The sequence below is a fragment of the Chaetura pelagica genome, unplaced genomic scaffold, assembly GCF_000747805.2.
Source record: "Chaetura pelagica isolate M959 unplaced genomic scaffold, ChaPel_1.0 scaffold456, whole genome shotgun sequence".
NCBI classification, from domain to species: domain Eukaryota; kingdom Metazoa; phylum Chordata; class Aves; order Apodiformes; family Apodidae; genus Chaetura; species Chaetura pelagica.
In genome coordinates, this window is record NW_009953574.1 from 1,166,352 (window position 1) to 1,187,967 (window position 21,616).

Sequence of the window (21,616 nt, forward strand, 5' to 3'; positions counted from 1 at the left end):
CTAGAAGTACAAATCTTGTCTTCTGTCATGAATCTGAATACCTGAAAGACACAGCAGCATCAGGACAGTCAGACAGCACAGTCCATGCAACCTCCTAAGATGTTGTGCAAACAAAATTGCACCTCTGGGTCTTCTCTGATGCAAGAGAACCCTTACTAGAAAAACCAGAATGACCCATCCAAAGTATCCCCAAAACATTGCTCATCAAAGAACCAACATCAGTGTGGCACAGTCCCAATGGGAATAATTTCTTGGAACAGCTCTCCTAGCAGGTGGTGGGTTTGCTGGTGAACACTGCAGTAATGTTAGCACATAGGTCCAACAGGAACCTCAGCCTGAAGTTGGGTGCATGAGATACAACAGACGGGGTATCTTTCTGGGACCTGAAAATTGGACAGTCAGTGTAAAATAGGCATTGTGAAGTGGCAGGCTGATGGTAGAGCCACAGAAACTAAAGTAGGTGTTACTAGAAAAATAACATATCTCATTCAAATAGAACAGTTTCTCTCTGTTAAAGTAGTTACAGGAGGTGGTGTGTCTACCTAGGGGAAAAACAAGCTTTTGATATGTGGTCTGGAAGCAAGCAAGGAAACATCTTTAATTCTGCATGCTTAAGCAAGGCAGTTGTCCTCCATAGGTGAGCACTGGTTGTTTCCAGACCTGCTGGCTTCATTACTCACCTGCAGTGGCATGGCTTACACTGGGGTTTTCTGAGCCTTGGTAAGAGCTTGCTTTCCTCTCTTAAAAAAATAAAACAAAACACTGGAGATGAGCAGATTCAACACAGAGCTAAAAGCAGACAGAAGTTCCTAAAGAAACATTGTGCTTTTGCAGCCCAGCCTATAGCACAGGTGCTGGGGAGCTCTGTGCTGTCTGGCACAGCAATATATGCTGCCATAAATATAAATATCAGCTGTTCTTAAACATGACACAGCACAACACGAGTATATGTAACAGACAGAGCCAAGAAGCAGGAACTCCCACAGCCAGATTAAATGCACACATCTTAGGAACTTGTGGGCCAGCCATTTCTTATCTGTTCTTTTTGGGTTGCTTGATAAGCACATGTACAGCATTACACATGTGATGTTATGAAGTGAATATGATGCTAGGAGTATTCAGAGAGGCCCTGTAAACATCCTGAAAGGAAACTGGCAGTGGCTGGGGAACATCGAGCTGTTTAATTTCCTTCTCAATTTTTTCTCACTCATTTTCTTTCTGGATTTATGGGCAAAAAACAAAGTTCACTGTTGTTAGCACTGCTTCCCTTTTTTGATCCCAACACTAGTTTCATAAAACATCTTGGTTTTGGAGGATTAGGTCCCTTGGGTTCTCAAGCCTTGATAGGCTCACGTTGCCCCCTTGGGGGAAGAGGCCACCCAACTGAGTTCTTAAATTAAATCCTAGAAGTCTAGGCAGTGTTTTAATTAGACTATCATTTACTAGCTGCTGAAAGCCCAGGGTGCAGCTCTCTGCAGCTTCCACCAAATCTGAGTTTGTATTCCAGCTCAAGATGTCCACACTCCCATTTCCATTCCCCAAAGTCAGGCACTAGACACACTAGCAGGAACAAGTCAGCAAAACACCTGCAGTTGAGGTTCCTAACACAGCTTCAGAGTGGCCTTAGAAGAGGGACTGTGGATAAGGCTCCTGCAGACACAAGCAATAGGTTTGGCTTCTGTCCTGCCTAATTTCTGCTAATGCAGATTAGAAGCTGGGTAACCAGTAGGTATTTCACAGCTGCTTATTTTTCAAAGCCTAAGACTGAGGATCACTTCTTCACATGCCTGGTCCTTTTTATCTCGAAGCACCAGGCAGGATGTGCTGTATTTTTCCAGCAGACTCCCTCAACAATTTCACAACCCTTTTCCTTGGAGGTCAGTGCCAAGTTGACTCTTTGAGTACCGCCCAGGAACTGCAAACACAGGCAGACCCTAACAGGGCAGGAAGCTTGATCCCAGAGGGCTCCTCAAAGGCAGGAATTACTCTTAAGGGAGCAATTTTATCCAGCAGTCCTAGATGTCCTGGGGATGTAAGCTCCTGGGAAGTGGATTTCAGTCACCAGCCAGCTTTCTTTCTGTGTACATAGGACTGGAATTGCTACTACTAATAGATATACAACAACCTTCATTCCTGCAGGAATTGCCTTAGCTCTGGGAAACTCTTGCAGAGATAAAGTCCAGCCAGTGACACGCAGAGCAGCAGTGCCTCCTGGCAGGGGGCAGTCAGCTGGGAGCCAGGGCAAGGCCAGCAACCAGCTCCCTTATCTGAGTCCTTCCAGCTACAGACAGAGGCTTGAGGGAGACAAATCCCTGGCCACCACACCTGCCACCTATGAGGTAGAGATCCTGAGAGCACCATGAATAATGTTTCTATTTCCACAAATTATCTCCCTAATACAAGCCTGAAGGCAAAATATTGTGCAAGTGTGCAATGTTGGGAGTTTTTTTTGAGTAAGCCATACTATATAGCTGACCTGTCCCAAGTACCACAGTACACATCATGGCTTATCTAGTGAAAAAATTGTCCATTAACTGGGCTGAAGAATGCTCCAATTTGAGAACCTCAGGACAAGACTGTCTTATTTTGTCTCTACATAAGATGCCATCAAAGAATAAAGCAACAGCAAGTATTTCCTTACCTCCCCCAGGAGGTGAACTTTGACTTGTATTTTGTAACCTAACAGGTCCAGTCATACAAGCAGAACTGGAGTGTTGCTTCATGGTACATTCCTGCATGGATGTCAGGCACCTTTCCTGTTGCAGAAGATCAAGCAGGGAACCATATTTCCTGTCAGAGATGGGCTCATTGGCCACGTGCAGGTCAGGCAAGGCATGAGGATACACTGAACTCGTGAGACTGGGAGTCCCAATGGAAGGGAAGGGCCATGAATCTGGAGGTTGGGTTGGATGACTGCGCAGAGCTGATGGCTGGTACTGGCCTGCTACCCCAGCAGCAGAAAAATTCAGAGCAGAATGTGACATGCTTGCTGTAGAAGATGACGGATACAGTTTGGAGCAATGTGAAGAGAAATTCCACTGCTGGGGAGACATGCTGTCTACTTAAAAAGAGAAAGAAAGCATGTGAAGTCTCATCAGGCTTGTTTTTCCAAGGCAATTTCCAATGGACCTCTAAGGGAACACTATCAGATTGCATATTTATTTTTACAGAAATAGATATTCACTTTAGTGCTGCTTATCTTAAAAATCAATTACAAATTCATACTGAAAGCAGAATAAACCACCACCAAGACTTCAAATATTGAATGTATTTTCTTGCAGGCCACTAGCATAGGCAAGTTTTTAACAATTTAAAGCATAGACAAATAAACTTCTGCAAAGACAACACATTAAGTCATAATACACTTAATGCAGCTGACACTCTTGGCTGGCAAATGAAGACCCAGTCCCACTAAGAGGCCCACAGAGAGCTTGGGAAGCACCCAGCAGGTGCAGGAGCAGGGATTTACCTAGGAAGTCCCAGCTACATAATCCAAGGCTTTGCAAGCCTACTTTCTGTCTGTGCACAGTTCCAAATTTAAGCACAGGGCATCTTAAATTCCTTAGTGAAAGCCAGTCCCTCCCCCCGACACCAAGCTGACCCATGGGAAGCAGCTCACCGTTCTTAAGGACAACAGCCTCATCCTTGTGCTTTGTGCTCAGGTTCTGTGGGTTCTTGGCATTGCTCAGAGCTCTAGAAAAATGTTCATCTACCACGCTGTTAATATCCCCTTGGAAATAGGTAAATACAACACTCTGAGACCCCCATTCTGTTTTCACAGGTTCCTTGCTTTTACATGGCTTTGGAGTGAGCTTCCTTGTTTCTTCCATCTTCGTTACCCAATAGGCCCTGCCAAAAAAAGCCAGACCAGTCACAGAAACACTTAACTCAAAGTGCACAGTCAGGGGTGAGCCCATCTTCCCCCTGAAACTGGTGAGGCCAGAAGAAAATACTATATTCTTTGTGTTTCTTCCTCTTCCACACAACTTTACTGATTTCCTCATATACTTTTAATATGAAACACTTTAAGTATAAAAGAAAAGCAGAAACCTTTCAAGAAATCTGTACTACATGTTTCAGGATTGCATTTTTCCCACTCATTCAATTCAGTATCTTCTGCTGTTGAGCTAAGTTTGATAGAACTGTGCAATGTGCAGCCTTAGTAAGGGACAGGGCATCTTAAAAGCAGTGAAGGGCTTACCTCTGCCTATGGCCTGCTAGACACCAACCGTGTATGAGTTAGTTGTCAATGCCATAGCATGGGCTCTGCTGAAGAACAAAATGGGTACATCTATCCACCAGCTGCCATTTCTCATCCTGCCTTCATCCAGCTCTGTAACACTGGGCTTAGGACCTACTACTATGAAAATATGCCCCGAGGATGGAATTGTGCTGAAAGAACTGAAGCACCCAGACAAATAATTCAGGAGGTGGCATCAGTCCTGGATCAAGTTCAGGGTGGCTTGTCCAATTCTATTTTTTGCATTGTTCAAAAAAGCCATATTGACAGAGTGGAAAAAATAAATAAAGAAAAAAACCCCCACTAATTGGAGTAGTATTAACAACTTTAGATTAGGTGAAGTGTGAAGTACCTTAATCACTATGAGCACAGATCTCCACAAGGAAAAGTCTTCTGAGAGTAATTAGTTGCTTCACCTGTTAGAAAAAGACACTCAGACTAAATTATTGGAAATTGAAATTATGGCAAGTTCAATTTAAAAAACCAAACAAACAACAAAAAAAAGTTTTTTGTTTGAAACAACTTACCTAGCAAGCTGTTGGGTCTGCCAGTTGCTTATAACTTTGGTAGCCAGACTGTAAAGCACACTGTAGCTCAACCAGAAGTTATGGATTTAAGGCAGGAAACACTAAATAGTTTGCAGGAAGTCAACAGAAGAATGTAAGACTCATTTTTGTTCTTCTTAAAAAATCCAGCTGCCAGATATGATAAGAGTAGGACAAGGAATGTCACTGCTTGTCCTGGAAAAGCATGATTTTTATGTATCTGGGCAGTTTCTGGCCCTGGGGGGCTAGTTCTACAACCAGAGCTCCTCCATTCTGCTGTAATCAAAATCATATTTAGCAACACTTAGGCCATGGATGCAGAGAGAAGTGACTGCTGGTTCCACTCCATTTCTGAGTCTCAGTGCCAGCTCATCACACCACACAGCATCAATGTTTCACCTTGGTAGCAAAAAGAAGGCTGCTCTTTTTCAGAGACCAGGAAAATATTTGGCTGATAACCAGTTATTAAACACTAGATTTGTGTTTCCATCCAACTAACCCAGGAATACACAGTGTGGCTTAACCTATTCCAGCACATTTATCTGATTTATTTTCTAATCCTAAACCCCTCCTTCCTAAGAAACATTGCACTCATTTATGTCTCAATGAGTACTCTGAGGTATCTGCCTACAAATGGTCTCTCACTATTTCTTACATATTAAAAGACTGCTCAGGCTGCCAAGCCAGATATTCAGACATTAAGAGATATGAGAACTACAGTTCTCCAGCTGGAATCTATCCCCCTTTTTATGCCTAACCTTTCACCTAAAAACTTCTAGCCCACATTTATCATTTGCTTCTGTCTAGCTTTGCTTGCTGCCTCTACCTCCCCATGAGATCTGTTCAATTATTCCCCTTTTGTGGCTCCTTGCTCAGCCAGCCCTAATCCATCATCAACTTCTAATTTATGTCCAAACTCAAGATCTTCTCATTTCTAGGATTTCTGTTGCTTTCCCTTCTTGCATCCAGCCTCTTGTCCACCTAAACACAGTGGTGGGGATGTGACATGTGCAGGCTGGTCATCAGTTAGGACATGCAAGGGGATACTAAAAGCTGATTCAGAAAACAGTATTTCAGAACTTTAAAACTGACCCAACTTTCTCAAATATAGAAAGCTAAAACTGAAAAATCTTCCTCCTGGTTTACAGGCACCTTTCCAAGGCCCACAAGGGGAGCAGGAACGAGCACAACCCAACCAAACAGCTGGAAGAACTTCAAGCACAGGAAGAGACACTGTTTTCCCCCAGTCTTATTTTAGAAACAACCCACTGTTGAGGTTCAGAAACTTTCCGGTTGCTCAGCTGGAGGCAAACATTTACAATCATGGCAAATCCCAGCCCAAGTGGCAGAAGCTTGGCAAGGGCATCAACAACCCCACTGACTGAGAAAGGGCTAGATCAGGCCATCTTGACAGCAAGCAGGAAACCAGCTCTTCCTACACAGCTCCACCACCACACAGCAAGGTACAATTTACAAAGCATTAGCTCTGGCCCAGAGGTCTGTTTTTCCTCTCTCAGTGCAAGCCAGCCTTTGTGTCTTTGTACCACTTCATTAACATGCTTCACTTGCTCATTAACTGTCAGCTCTGTCGCACCGTTTATTGGTGTGCAGCACTGCTGGGCCTGTCTGCATTGTCACCACAGTAGTCACAATGCTACAAAAAGAAGAAGGAACAGACACTTAGCTATTTTTTCCCTCATTTCCCTTAAAAACCTCTTGTGCTTTCCAGCAAGCAGGCATAAGAAGACTGGATATAACCTGGGTTATCTCTCAGTGATCATGTGCACATGAGGAACCTCATGTCGCAAGAGTCAGGACTTAGGGTTGGAGCACTGTGGTCTTCATTACCTGAATTCCCATTCTTCCATCTTCCAGCAGGAAGTCTGCAAAAAAAGGCAGAAATCCTTCCGAGTTGTGTCTGCCAAGTGGAGCTCAGGAGGAAACAGACTCAGCTCAGCCCACATGACTCTGAGACTAGGTTAATTATGGCAAAATAGTGCACGTAATTGCCCGAGTTATTTATCCTTCTGGTGGACAAGGTGAATACAGGCTTGAGAGATATGGTTGCTGACTGGTCACCACAATGACAATTCTTGCAGTATTTTTCACATTCCCCACCGGTGCTATTAGCATTCATTTCCCATCACTGCAGCACCAGACAGGGAACTCTGATCTCTATTTCATGCAGCCCAAACCAGTTTAAAAAAAAATAAAAATCATTTCCACTTCCCAAGGATTAAGCAATAATTTGGCAAGCAGGCCTCCTCTTTCATCAAGTATCTTTCAAATAAGGTAACATTTTAAAAAGTCGTCCATCAGATGAATTTGCCTACCTTAACTCCCTGTCACACGCAGCGTCCCAGCAGTAAGGTTTCCAGACACAGGAGAGTCATGCTGTTCCCAGCAGGCTGGGATCCATCTCCCAGCTGGTTGGGATCCTTCCCTCAGCAGGTTCTGAGCAGTCTGCAGTGACTGCAGGAGACAAGCACCGTTCATGAACTCCCTACATGCTTTCTAGCCTCCAGCTGCCAGTGAACTAGGCGTTCCCTTCAGCCTATCTGCTAAGAATGCATGAAATGCACTCCAACAAGTCAACCAGGTTAGGAGGTTTCAGGAATGAGGAAAATAAGATTGTAAGTAGGTTTGGTTTATTGGGTTTTGTTTTTCTGAAAACGTGTACACAAGAAAGAAGACAGTGTCTGGACTTAGGAAGAGGATAAACAAGTTCTGGCAGAGAACCAAACTTGGCCAGGGTCAAACAGGACTTTCCTATGTCAGATTATAGCATATTCAGCACTAAGCATGTAACTAGGAACATCTGCAAGAAGGAAAAGATCACCTGCCTCCATCCCAGATAAGCTGCATATTTTTTTCCTCTCTCTTCTTTCCTGGATCTGTGTAAATTAATACAGAAAATAGAATTTTTGTTCTGCAAGGGCTTTAGCAAGAAACAAGGAGGATGGAGTTGTTGGTGTTTTTTTGTAGTAAGTTTACCAAAATTACTATATTGCAGCCATTCCAGAAATCCTGAATCAGGATCAAATTTGCCAGTCCAGCTAAAAAAATACACTGGGGAACTGGAGTCACCACACTGGTAGCATTATGTCTTCTATGCAGTAGCTTAAGAGCTTGTTTACTCACCCAGAATGTAGGAGAGCACAGTCCAATTCCTTCTGCATAAATAGGTATGAATCCACCCTCTGCCATCTCCCAGAACAATTTAACTGTCAGGCTGTGGGATTTCCTGGGACTGTGCTTAAGTCTTTTACTGACAAACTCTTTGCATAAACACATTTTCCTTGAGAGACAGACTGGATTCCAGTCCATCAGCGGGGCAAGTGTCCTCAACATCTCAACCCCTCTTTGCTCCCCTTTGCAAAACTGTTCCACAGAGCAGATTTCTTCTGCTAGAGCTTTTCAAGGCCCTTTCAAGCATTTCCCTAGGCAGGCAGATAAAGCACTTGTAAGGTTGTTGATGGCATCAGATCCAAGATCCTAGGTGAATACCCCAAAGAACTACTAGGATTATCAACCCTGTTTCTTTGTATTCTAGGAATTGAAACAACTGCTTCCCAGGGCTTTTTAAGCATTCAAAATGCTAAACTTTAGAGCAACCAAAAAACCCCACAACTTAAATATTCATTTCTGAGAATAAAAATTGAAATTCGGCTTGTCCTTAACAAGCAAAACCTCCCCCCAGCCTCAGTTACAACTCTGGGGTCTGCAGTCACTCCTCCTGCTCCTGTTACCATGCAAGGTCCAGTGACACACCAGACAGAATGGAGTCTGAGACAAAACCCAGAAGAGGGAACAACCACCATGTCCCACTGAAAAACTTCCAGTTCCAGTGACACCTCAACTAGACTCCAGTTGGAAAACTCTTGCATGTCAACACAAACACATTATGAACTGAAGTCACTGCACAGCAAATGCTACAAGAGAAAAGGCAAATACATTATCCCAAAACTAACCAGAAAAGACTTGGTTTGTTCATGAGTTTGTTTATTAAAAAGGTAGTATAAAACACAACCCCTTTAAGAAACAAAATTGAAGACAAATCAAGGGATTCTCAGATGCTGTCACAGGTCTAGATATTATCCAAATAAGTGCTGGCATTTTTTTAAATATCCATTTTCTAAAGGATAAATAAAAATGATCCATTGAACTTATCAAAAGAAAATAACCTGCCAGAAAAATTCCAAGTCGACTTACTGAAAAGTTTAATCTAACAATATATTTTTGTTACAGAATGAGCAAAGACCAATTTGCTGCAAAAGATTTCATAATTCTATAAATATTTTACAGGACTTTCAGAGTATCCTGACAGTAAGACTTAAAAGCCTTGTATAATGAGCACTAAAATACACACAAGTCAAATCAACACAAGTGCACAACTTCCATCATTTCATTTCTCATACTGCAGTACATTTCCTCAAATTCAAAATTAAAAAGAATTAAAAATCCAATTAGAATCCATAAGTATGGGTGGGTTTTTTCAGTTTTGTTTAGTTTGGTTTTTAAGATTGGGCTAGGTTATACAGTTAAAGAATTTAGGGTTATAATATAAATGTTACTGGAAAATGTAAAGGCAAGTTTGGGTTTCTATGAAGCATCCAATACCTTTAAGTTTCTGTAAGTGAATTAAGCCAAGTATCTGTAACTGTAAACAGACTCACCCTAACTGAATAATGTCTAGGTCATGTTTTAGCTAAAAATGCACTGCATTTAACATACTAATGATTTTAAGTGAATTGCAATCCGTATACAAAAGGTAAGTTGTATGAGGGACTGAAATTCAATTAAAATTTTTTAAAGAGTCAGCAGGAGAAACAGATAAACATTTTGATGCAAAATGAAACTCATTCTCTCTTTACAGCTGCATATGAACATCCAAGAACTGCTTCAACTCCCATGCTTCTCTTTGGGGCTGTTTGTTTCTAGATGTCTACCTTGGCTATGCTCCTCAAAACTCATCTCATTTCTGATGGATCCTCCTAACTCCACTCAATTACCCTGCCAGCAAACCATCAGACAGCATTTGATTGCAAAGCAGACTGCCAGTATGTCTTGAAGGTAAGCAACTGATTTTGTACTGCATGGTTAAGAAAGTGATTATCTGTGGCAAATTATGCTGAAGTAGCAGTTAGTTAATGATCTTATTTAAGTGGCTTCACTCCCATTTTGCCACACTGTGCAAGCTGGTAAAAACAGCTCCTCCTCTAGTACAAAACTGAGCAACAATGACCATCCACAAATTTTATCAACCTGCTGCTGGTTGGTTTCCATAAGATACTGAGGGAAGGAGACAGTTTGTTTTAAAATTAACCTCACCAGAAGGCCAGGGAGGAAGGAACATGCAGGATACTGGAACAACTGAAAGGAACCAATTAGCAATTGAGCAAAAAGTTTGGTTCTGTCTTTCCTAATGAGCAAGACAAGTCATTAGAACGCACTTTTAATTAAAGAACTATAGTGAAAATTGCATTGGGGTTTTAACTTCTTACCTATTTATGATGCTGCTCTTTCAGAAAAAAAAAGTAATTTTGTAAAGCAACTCAGCTTGTTCAGCTTCAGATTTGTTAAAATTTGGTATTAAGCATCACTGCTCTATCCTACAAGATTTTCATAATCGTATCTCTAAATAGCAGTTTTAGCTTTTTTGAAAAGTTTTAATTTCTGTTCAGATTAATTTATAAAAATTTGCATCGTTTACAAAAGGAAAACATCAAAAGAACTTGGTCTCAATGAAAATCTGCTGAAAAGAAAGTCATAGCTGCATTAACCTCTCCAAAGACGATTAAACGCCTCAATAAATCAATGAACAGTTTATAAAAATATAATTTTACAATTTACTGGGGAATAACAGAGGTAGACAAAAGGAAAACAGCAGTTTGAGTGTCATGCCAAACTTCAGAACAACATATTTCCATGGAAAAACAGCTTTTATTTTCTTAAGAATCCTAGTTAATAAGAAAGCCAGTGAAGCACTTGGTCTCAGTCCTTGTCGGTGCTCTCCTTCAGGGTGAGGTCTGGAGGAGAAGGTAAGAACTCTAACACCATGTTTGACTTTTGAAGCAAGCTAATAAAATCTGTGTATCAGTTAGAGGAAGGTTACTGCACACATAATGATTCTTTCTTTTTCAAAGTCTTTTTTCAAACACTAACCTTGCTTCTTGTATCTGATACAATGATAAGGCTTCATAGAACTGTACAACATTTATACATTTGTCAATAGTTTCCTTGTGTCAGCTGCAATTCCACTGTACAAAGGTGATTTAGCTGTGTAGAGTGTTAAATAAGTAGGCTCTCTGAAAAAAAACAACAAACCCTAATAAACACAATCATCTGTCAAATGTAAAGCCTGAAGTCTAGAAGCTGGAAGGAAAAAGGAACACTGAAAGCGATACCCACCACACTAAATCCCACTCTTCGTATGCCAAAACTTTCAGCCCTCAAAGGTCTGTGGTGCTTATTACCAACAAAAATAACTAAGGCAGAACCAATGGCACCCAGAGATGTCATCTGAACATGCAGATACATGCAGCTCCAAACCAGGCAGTATTTTGGACTTCCTCAACTGTTCAAACACTTGTTTTGCTGAAATGTACAATGTGCACACTCACCAGGTTGAGAAAACAGTCTTTCTTAGCTGGCAACAGTTACAGCTCTTCCTTATGATACAATTCAAATCCAGAAATTTGCATGCCAGCTTATAAGCCCCCAGACTTTTAAAGACTGAATTCAAATACCTGTTGTCAGACCAGATATGTTGTCACAAAAAGGTCTCATTTATAACCAAAACGGCCGGTGTTACCTTAGATGTCCTGGCTGGCACAGCTATGCATGTATATTGATTGCAACCAAAACAAATTCTCAGTACCACAGACTTCTAGGACAAATATAGATGGCAATCACAGAGCACAAAGTTTGAAAAGACTCATTTCTCAGAGTACTCCAAATACTTCAGGATGGAAAAATAAGAATTTGCACCTGTGGTTTCTTGCAATCTAAAGATCCAATGTGCACTAGTAACCATCCCCACTAACAGCTGCTATGAACTTAGCTCCAAGATTCTAACTGTTTAGTGTCTAAATCCACATTCTTCTATCCTCAGGAACCAAAATAATGGTAGTCTAAATTAAGAATGCCTATGCCCAAAATGGCTCCCCCAAAGTTATTTTTGAAAGCTTGCCACTTACTAAGAGATCTAGTGTTAGAATGTCTTCTAAATCCTTACTTTTGCAAATATTTCTAAGAGAGCTAAACATTTGCTTTTTCCAGATAAAGCATGTCACTTGAAAGTAGATTTTCCATTATTCTAACTTTTGCACAACAAACTCTAGTTCAAGTTGCCAAAAGCCTTTAAATTTCATGAAAGATGGGAGATCCTCCCCACTTTGTGTAGCACGTGAGGCTAAACTAAAACACTGAAGAGAATTCACTCTCACCATTCTAACAAAGTTAAATGAAAACCTTGAATATTAAAGCAAAACCTAAATAAAGCCACCCCATCAACCAAAAGCCTATTTTCCACACAGACCATCAGAGCTTAAGATCAGCCTATTTCATTATGGCCTAGAGTGTGTGTGCTCCTGCTTTTCTAGTGTCCCTGGCATAATTCCAGCCTAAACAGAAGACCTACGCATCCAGAGATTTTAATGGAGGGCACTTCCTCCGGTGGAGCAGTTGGTGTTAAAGGAGGATTAGTGGGAGGAGTTGCTAGCCTGAGGGCAGGAGATCTGTTTCTGTTTTTTAAATTTGCCCTTTGTGGTGGCATTGCAGGCTTTTTTGAGCAAAATACCAGTTCTTCCTCCTCCGTTGTACACCAGCCTTCAAAGTCAGACTCACTAGAGTCCGAGTCTTCAGAATCATCAGATTCGGCCGAATTATTAGATTTTAGAGTGGCCAATTCATTGCAAAGTTACATATAGTTACATAAACTTACAGGTTGGAACATACTTCACACTTACATAATGAAACACTGACAAGCATAGTTAGAACAAAAGAAGCCTGATGAGTTTTACTGCATTCTTGGCAAATTGAGTAACTTTACCTGAACAGCCAATTAATACAAACTTTTAGAACATCATTAAGTACTGCTTTTAATGAAAACTTCAAAGCACACAGTTGATGACATTCTAATATGCATATATTCCTATGAACACTGTCTGCAGTCACCCAGAAGGAAGGGATCAACTCAAACATCACCCTAAACCCCATGCTTTCCTACAGCATGAATGACGTTATGTGTCAGCTTCACCATCACTGCCTGCAAGGCTGCTGTCTGTGGATGGAGCACCATCTTCATTAATGCCCTCACCATTATTCTCCCTCTCATGGGCCTCATTTCCATCCTTCTTAGATGTGTCATTAACCTGTGAGGGTTTCCTGCCTTCAGGCAGTTTGACACTATTTGCTGCTGAATCTGAATCAGATGCAGGTTGCTGCTCCTTTCCATCAGGATCCTCTAGAAACGATCCCCACACCTTCAGCCTTTCTTCCCTTTCTCTTGCAGTCTCCTCCACCTATAAAGACACATTTATACACACAATTTCAACATTGTCTTTGTAAAAATGAGTATTTACACAGATAAAATTATATGAATGTTTGCATGGCAGTAACACCTCAGGGCTTCAATGGACTATTGGCTGTCAACAAGCTGTGCATCCACTGCCTAATCCTGAAAGTTTACATCTCCAACACACAATTTTGAAAATCAAACTGGTCCTTTACATTTTCATTAAATTCAGTAATTAAGGATTATTTTTTTAAGACATCCTAGCAGCTTCTGAGGAGAAGCAAAACGGGGCAGGGGTGGGCACGGGAAGGCGACGGGAAAACCAAGCACTTCTCAAATTCCAGCAGATTTACAGTTTGGAAGAAATATTCCATGAAAAAGGACCACAAAAGGCTACCTGATAATCCGTTACACCATCCCAGGTTTCAGCACTGAGCTGACGTCCACCAAACCACCTTCCATTCAGAGTCAGCTTGCACACATCAGCCTCTGTTGCTTCTTTAAATGACACAGAAGCCACGCCATCAGGGTGTCGCTGTAAGCAGAGACAACTGTCATGGAACATTTTTCTGAAGTCTACTTATTCCAACAGATTTTGAATTGTCTTACAAAATCAATCAGGATATAAGCAGTATCTTGAGCATCCAGCATGTTTGAAAAACTCAATGTGCAAGTTTACACATGTTGTTCTACTGGTACACAGCAGACACAAGAGTTTCAGCTACTTTAGCTACAAATAAGTGTACTTATAAACTTTCCACGTTGTGACATGCATCCAGGTTATTAGGAAGTTAAGAGTTTGCCTTCACAGGTTTGAACAGGTTGCCCAGGGAAGTTGTGGAAGCCCCATCTCTGGAAGTACCCAAGGCCAAGTTGGATGGGGCTCTGAGCAACCTGGTCTGGTGGGAGGTGTCCCTGCCCATACAGGGGGTTGTATCTAGATGATCTTTAAGATCCTTTCCAACACAAAACCACAAACCATTTTGTCAATCTCTGATGCACACAGGCTGAAGTACACAGGTGCTTACAAATTAATTTCCAAACCAGCTAATTTTAAACTAGTGGAAGATTTTAAACTAGTGGTTTCCATGAAACAAACACTCAAAAGTAAATACTCATTAAGAATCCTAAATGTTTTGCACATTTACATATTACATCAATTCAGGCAACAAAACTTGTAAAAATACCTACATCAAATATAAGAACCTTCTTCACTTGACCAAACTTCTCACATTCTGTCCGCAGATCTTCTCTGATCTCATTGAGCACTAAGGGATCCTCCTGCAAGGCAGTCACACAGGTTACACTACAGAGAAGCACTTTCTTCTCTCAGCTTTATTTTAACTCAATGACCAAGGGAACAGATCTCTCAGTCTATTAAAAGTTCATAAATTAAGTGTTGTTACATATCCAAAGTCACTTGGGAGCTGGCAGACAGTCCTTATTTGAATTTAATAAATGCTGTTTATTAATAAGGCTTCTCCAGTTCAGTATAATTGCTGTTTACTCCTCTTTCCATCCCAAAAAAGGAATATTGTCAAGATACACAGAGCAAAAAAGGCTTTTCAGTATAACTACTGTTTACTCCTCTTTCCATATTGTCAAGATACACAGAGCAAAAAAGGCTGATTTGAAAAATATATACTAACAACTTTGTCTTTCCTTTTGGAAATAGATGAATGAATTTTAAGCAGATGTTCGGCACAGGAAAACACCCTGCCCGAACTCTAATTTTGTTCTTATCTGCTTAGAATTTTGCTCAAATTCTGATGGGCAGAAACTTCAGCCTCTTAATTATCACAACCCTTTTCAGAGCAGCAAACTGCATCTTCCTACCTCAAAGTCCTTTGGATGAAACATATTCCTGATAATAATGATGCGTTCGTGTCGCATTCGAGTTTCCCCATCTTTCTTCTCAGGCCTCCAATCCAGCTGTCTAATGAAATGAAGCAACAGTAAGAAGATATTGTTGCGCCTCTCCTTCAGTTTCTACAAGTATTTGTTGAAAAAAAATCATTAATTTGGCATTTCTTGCAAGACATCAACCAAAATATGTATTTTGACACAAAGAGTTAAGTTAGTCCTCTACAAAATGCAAAGATCATCCAGTTTTAACACTTCTCCCCCAAAACTGCTGAGGTTTTAAGGTACTTAAATGCTCATACAGGGAATATAAACTATCTTAAAAATAGAAGCATTTTCTTAAGCACTGAAAAAAATATACTTCAAGTTTTAAGTCCTTCCTAATATCAGCTCAGATATGAGAATCAGTTGCCAAGTATACTAAAACATCAGTATTTGGCCATTTTTTCCTTACTTATTTTGTAAAATAGGAGATTTACTATTCCCTTTGGTAAAACTTAACTGCTTTTATTTAAGCAAACATGCAAGAACACCTTGAGTCTCACACAGGCATTGCTCCAAGATGTATTTTGTTCCAAGGTGTCCAGAGCCACTGACACAAACTAGCCATGTAGCTCAGGGCATCTGTTCCAAGACTTTGTCTCCTCATTAAAAATTGCACTGCTCCCAGAAATGCCCACTGTGTATCCTATTACAAAAAAAGGGACACATTCACTTCCACTTCTAAATCACAAAATGTTTTATCTGGGGCAGGGGGGAAATCTTAAGTTCCTTCTTGTATCTGCTACTTCAGCTGAAGGGAACTTGAATTTCCAATGAAGATGCAAGTAAATTATGCTCTGCAACTCAAAAGGAAGACCAACTGACACCAGTTTATCCACACAAATTGCTGTCAGATGCAAGTTCATTACTTTCATACTTCTCTCAGCATACTAGAGACTTCTCACAGTAAGACCTGGAAATGCATCTCTGAGGCACACACTTCGATCTACTTTCATTTGTAGACGCAAAGTAGCATAGAATCATAAAGTTTTGGGTTGGGAGGGACCTTAAAGATCATCTAGTCCCAAGCCCCCTGCATGGACAGGGACACCTCCCTTTGTTCCCTTTATCTATAACAAAATACTTCTGCATCACTATTTAAAATTAGTGAAATGCTGCTTTCATGAAAATATCAAGAGTTCTATCTACTCAAACTTCTTTAATATGCATGTTATTCATTCCAAATGGTAAAAAAACAATTTTTAAGGGACAAAAGCAATGAATGTAGGTACAAGTAAAGTTTTTTTTTATACCTGAGAGACATGCCTGTGGGAATCTGCAGATATATTTTAGCATTTGCTCCTATGGAAGGAAGGCAGCATCACCTTCTGCCCTTTGCAGCCAGTAAATCGTGGCACAAGCACTATGTGGACAGCCAGAACATGATCACCTTAGAAAAATAAACTTAGATGTGGTGACAGGACTTGCACACTCTCACACACTGAGAAGTCTTATCTCCACAGAGTTGTCATATTTGCTTCTATAGTTCAAAGGGCCTTGGTCCCCTCTTTTTTATTTTATGTGTCAGTCACCAAGTAGTTCATTATGTCAATGTTTAATTGAGGAGTTCTTCTCCTCCACAAGGGGATAATTTAAGCTATTTTGCTGTCAGGCAGGACTTAAGTTTTTGCATAACTCTCAGCATGGCACCTGAAAGAAAGCAGTGCTTCACTAAAGGCACCTAGAACTCAAACTATGTGTTACTGAAATAAGAAATACAAACTTCTGCTGCTGAGACAACTTCTTCTTGTAGTCTTTACATTTCTTCTTTTTCTTGCTGGCATCATACTCCCCCTTCAGTTGAAACTTTGCAACTTCAACATGCAGTTTATAGCCTCGAATTTCTGCCTCATCCAGAAGCCTCAAAGCAAGTTGAACCGATTCTCTCTGTTTGAAGATAGAAAACAAGCTTTAAGGCACATGCCACAGTTGAACTGTCCCAGTAACACTTGAATTAAGAGAATCAATTCCCTGTCCCTGAAAACCATAACACATCCCTTCCAAGTCTCTTGTCACACAGCTGGGAATGCCTTCTGGATCAAAACCCAGCATTTCTTCACTGATATTACAGCAGATTAATACTCCCAACTACATACATTTCATTCAAATATGTCACAGAAACTAATCTTCAATGGTCAAGCAAGCTGATGAACTTAAAATCAACAGTAAGAAAAAATCAGGGGGCTGATTTCCTATAAAGCTTGTGTCACTGTTCCCAGAACAGCAGATGTTGAGGCTCTTAAGTTTTCACATTTTCCTGAAAGTCCTTTAGAGGGGAGCCTGTGCACTAATAACAAACTAGCACAGACTTACATGGCAGTTGAGTGAGCACAGCCTGGTGCTTCTTGCAGAATTAAAACAGACTGCACTTGTGGGCACCACCTTTCCAAATGATTGACAAGTGAAACACAAAGGAAATTGTACTGCAGTTTATAAGCCAATACTGAATGCAAGAGCAGTTCTGAACCTCACCAGTTCTCAACTAAAAGCTGTAAATACAGGAGTACACTATGTTTCTTCCTGTCTCATTTTTGTATTCTTGGCTACACAGGGCTACACATTTTTGAAGTAAAAGGTGAAGAGTTAAAGGTCCCCTGTTTCACCACATCACCACTGGCACCCAAGACAGGACATGTAGAGGGATATTCAAAAAGTATTATGGGCATTTTCTGGGATAGGCTGAGTGGATAAGAGGAAATAAATCAGGTGTACAAGCAGATAAGTGGGCACTTCTGGAAAAAAAAGAATATCTTTAAAACAGACACCTAAATTCTAAGTTACACTTTAGATATTTCCAAGAATCTTCTGAATATGATTCTGAGACAGTGGCCACAAGTATCGTTGACAGGAAAGAAGACTGCATCTTAGGGCACCACTGACCTTTAGATAGCAACAGAGTCCATCTCCTTTCAGATTTCCTTCCTTATCTTTGTACAGTTTGATTTTGTGTTCTTCTGTCTGCGGATCTCGCATAATGATACCACACTTTGACATGACTTGGACAAATTCATCTTTCGTAATGTCTGGAGGCAAACCTGCCAAATACATTCAATCAGAAGGCTCGAGTATGTTCAATTATTTAAAAACCTCATGAGAACAAAAACCCCACAGTGTTCCTTTAAATGAAAGATAGCCAACTTCAAGACAAAGTTCTACACCCACCGTAAGAAACCACTGCCCCTGGAACCAATAGTTTTTATACTGCCTTTTAAATGTTACTTCATACCAAAATTTTTTAAATCCTTTCACTTTTTCACAGGCCTAACAGCAACATTGTTGTGCTCCCCAATATGCAGAGCCAGAGCTTTATTGCTATAGAGGGTACAGACACTACAGGGGACAGAATGGGTTTTGCAAAACTATCCTGCCCAAGTTTTAATTTCCATTGCATCTCCAGGGATCAGAGGCAAAGCAAGGATCATCTAGAGATGACTGTTTTCTCCACTCACAAATTTGACACAAAAAAAGCAACTAATGATGTGAAGTCTGAGGTTTTAATTAAGGACAAGAAAAAAACAAACCAAAACCACAACGAAATGGAGGAGAAAATGATGTGAATGTTCTGTGCTAGTTGAGCATGGAGAAAGGTCTTTGAGAACTGAAATGTGGGCATTTCTGTTCCTACTCAGAGCCACCAAATGTACCTTTGTGTCTGCATCTAAAGACAGTACCCCAGCATCCATGTCAGGCAGAAACACCACAATAAATGCACAGGTAGCTTCATCTGAGCTTCCTCATTACTTGTTCATTTTATTCCCAGCAGATCTTTTTGTACTTACTGTTTCCTCCTTCTTATCTAATAATTTATGTATTTGTAATATAAATATTAAATATTAAAATATTATGTATATAGTCCATGCACTATCTTATTATAAACTTGTTCTCATTATCCTAATCCTTAAGAGCTTAAATATAATTAGTGATTTGGTTGACATGGCTCACAGAATATCCCACTGAGAAGATAAAAGGATGGGATGTGTCCCTTCTATCACCTTCCCACATCTGCAGGTGAAAGGTCACAAAGGCATTCTGCAGCTAGGAACATAATGTTCAGTAGACTGCAAACAGCAGACTGAGCAGATAATGTCAGTGAAACAAATACAAGTCTCTTTACCATCTCTAAGTCGGAATTACTACCCACTAGCTATTACTTACCAGTCACATAAACATTTGTGTTTCTGTCGTCTTCAACATGAAACCAACCTGCAAAAAAGAGTTTTAATTCCATTAGGTCAAGACATCAAGCATGGGATCACACACAAATGGTCACATCCCATCAGATTTCTAAGAATTTCTACCTGCTGACAGAAAAGCTCCAAACATGCCTTAAATTTGCCTTTTCCCACCTGTGTGTGGACTATAGGAGGGTAACTAGGGATGACCATACCATTATAAAAGTGTTCAGCACAACCCCTACCTTTGCTGCACATGCCAACACTGAACAGTTTCCAGTCAGAACTACACGGGTTGCAGTCTGCACAGAGGGGAAGAACCCTTTGGCACTTACCTGGCTCAATCTTCCGTTTTTCTGCTTTTTGTTTGGGATCTGGTTTTTGTGGTCCTTTCTCTTCTGCTGCTGGGTGTGCTCCTGCTGCCTTGGAACTCACAGGCTGCTTACTTTCAGTTGCTGTGCCTGCAGCAGAGGAACTGTCTGTATCATCTGTGTGGAAGCCGTAGTTGGCATGGTATGTTGCCAGGAAATCCTCTGTTATCTGCAAATAAATTAGGATAATTAATCCCACATTTTGAAGAACTACAAACTCAGGTTTGCAAGTGTTTTAATCTTAGTTAAATATCATTTTCTAATTTAGCAACATAAAAAATAACTAGTTTAAAGCTTTTCAATCGTGCTTGTGAAGCCATTCACACAACAGCAGTCAGTTCAGGCACTACCTGCACTAGACTAACACTTAATTCCTCACAGCACATGAAGTTTTTAAAGAAATATTTCACAGTTCTGCCTTTTTTTCCAGCAAAGCTTTTTGCTTTCCACATTCATGGGACTTTCCTGCAGGAGAGAAACCAAGCACTGCCTGTGCTGGGGAGACCAAGTGACACTGAAGACAAGCCAACAACTGATCCCCAGATGATGAACGACTGACAAGTGCAGTGTCAAGTCTTCTTTTCACCAAAACATTTTCAGAGATGACATATATTTGTGTTGATGGACAATAAATATTGCACTTAAACAAGTATCTTAACACACTGCTTAGAAGGCTACACGCTCTACTTCAAATTCTACTTAAGGATACATAATTAGCTTCCTCTTTTCTAGCAAGACGCTGTATTTGGATAAAACATAAGACTGGCTAATGTCTATCTTTTAGAGACCAAAACAAAAAACCCTACAAATTACAGCCAGTATTTCCAGCCAGGTAAATTTTAACACTAGCAACAACATGTGAAGAGGTAACAGATCATGGCTGGGTTTGCCAGCATCACTGCACTGTGCAGTACTCCCTGAAGGAGCACACACTGAAATTATTTACTCCCAAAGCTGAGTCTCAGCCTTTGAAAACTTTATCTGACTTGTGCTGCACCTGCTGCTTCTGCCTTCCAAAGGGAACAAAACTCAGTGTGACTGCAAGAGACTGGCACAATGGCCAGCAGTAAGTGTCACTGATGATAATGCAACCTTAGATTCCACAGTGATCTGAAGGTTGATGTTTCAACTCTAAGCTTTTATTCTGACAAACCAAAAATGCAGAACTGACACCAAGAGGCTTGTCAGACATATAACACAAGATGCTGTGGAGCCCCACAGAATGTAAAAGTTTGGCATGAAACAGCTCCTACACTCAGCAAGATTTGCAACACGCCTCCACCAGGACTGCAAGTGGCTGCTCTTCCCGACAGGACTTGACATGGTGTCAAGACGAAGGAGGAGTAAAACCACCTGGAGAAAGGAAGACTCTAATGTTCTAGTCAGGTTCATGATATTTGACACTATCAACCTCAGCAAATCCTTAAGTTTCACAGTCAGTGAAATCTAGAGAATTAAAACTCTTTTGAACTTTCTGGTAAACAATAGAACTCATTTTTATCATTAATTTAGCAGTAGGTTCTCTGATGAAACCTCCAACAACTAGCCCCCTTCCTGCAGCATTGTTATTTCTCAGCCTCAGGAGGAACTGCATTCCCATGTAAAACTAAACTTATTCTCAGCAAATTCCTTACCACAGACTGTCAAATTTTGCCAGTCATTAATAAAGACCCTTTTCCCATCACAAACCATGATCTAACCATTTACACCATTACTTCAATTTAAAATGTGTTTTTTCAAGCATAAAGGAAATTATGCAAGTATAAAGGCTTTTACTGGAACTTAGGTCATGCAATGCCTGCTTAGCACTCACAGAATTTACTTGGGGTTTCAATCCAGTTCTGGTGGGGGACATCAGGGAAAGA

The 21,616-nt window shown here is 40.6% G+C and overlaps 2 protein-coding genes across 2 annotated transcripts in view; both read right to left on the reverse strand.

The window, feature by feature from the left end:
• On the reverse strand, window positions 1-3,830 carry VGLL1 (vestigial-like family member 1). The gene is made up of 4 exons (XM_009999653.1): window positions 3,620-3,830; window positions 2,642-3,061; window positions 681-740; window positions 1-41 (listed from the first exon to the last, which is right to left on the reverse strand). The coding sequence occupies exons 1-4, from the start codon at window positions 3,828-3,830 to the stop codon at window positions 1-3; spliced, it is 732 nt and encodes a 243-aa protein (XP_009997955.1).
• Window positions 3,831-12,702: 8,872 nt separating this feature from the next.
• HTATSF1 (HIV-1 Tat specific factor 1) overlaps window positions 12,703-21,616 on the reverse strand; it is a 10,408-nt gene continuing 1,494 nt past the window's right edge. The window contains exons 2-10 of the mRNA XM_009999685.1: window positions 21,005-21,104; window positions 19,716-19,920; window positions 19,364-19,411; window positions 18,089-18,243; window positions 16,932-17,095; window positions 15,140-15,239; window positions 14,495-14,584; window positions 13,701-13,838; window positions 12,703-13,310 (exon numbers count right to left, since the gene is read on the reverse strand). Coding sequence (XP_009997987.1) covers window positions 13,029-13,310; window positions 13,701-13,838; window positions 14,495-14,584; window positions 15,140-15,239; window positions 16,932-17,095; window positions 18,089-18,243; window positions 19,364-19,411; window positions 19,716-19,920; window positions 21,005-21,104 — 1,282 coding nt within the window. The 3' untranslated portion in view covers window positions 12,703-13,028. The remainder of the gene's footprint in view (window positions 13,311-13,700; window positions 13,839-14,494; window positions 14,585-15,139; window positions 15,240-16,931; window positions 17,096-18,088; window positions 18,244-19,363; window positions 19,412-19,715; window positions 19,921-21,004; window positions 21,105-21,616) is intronic.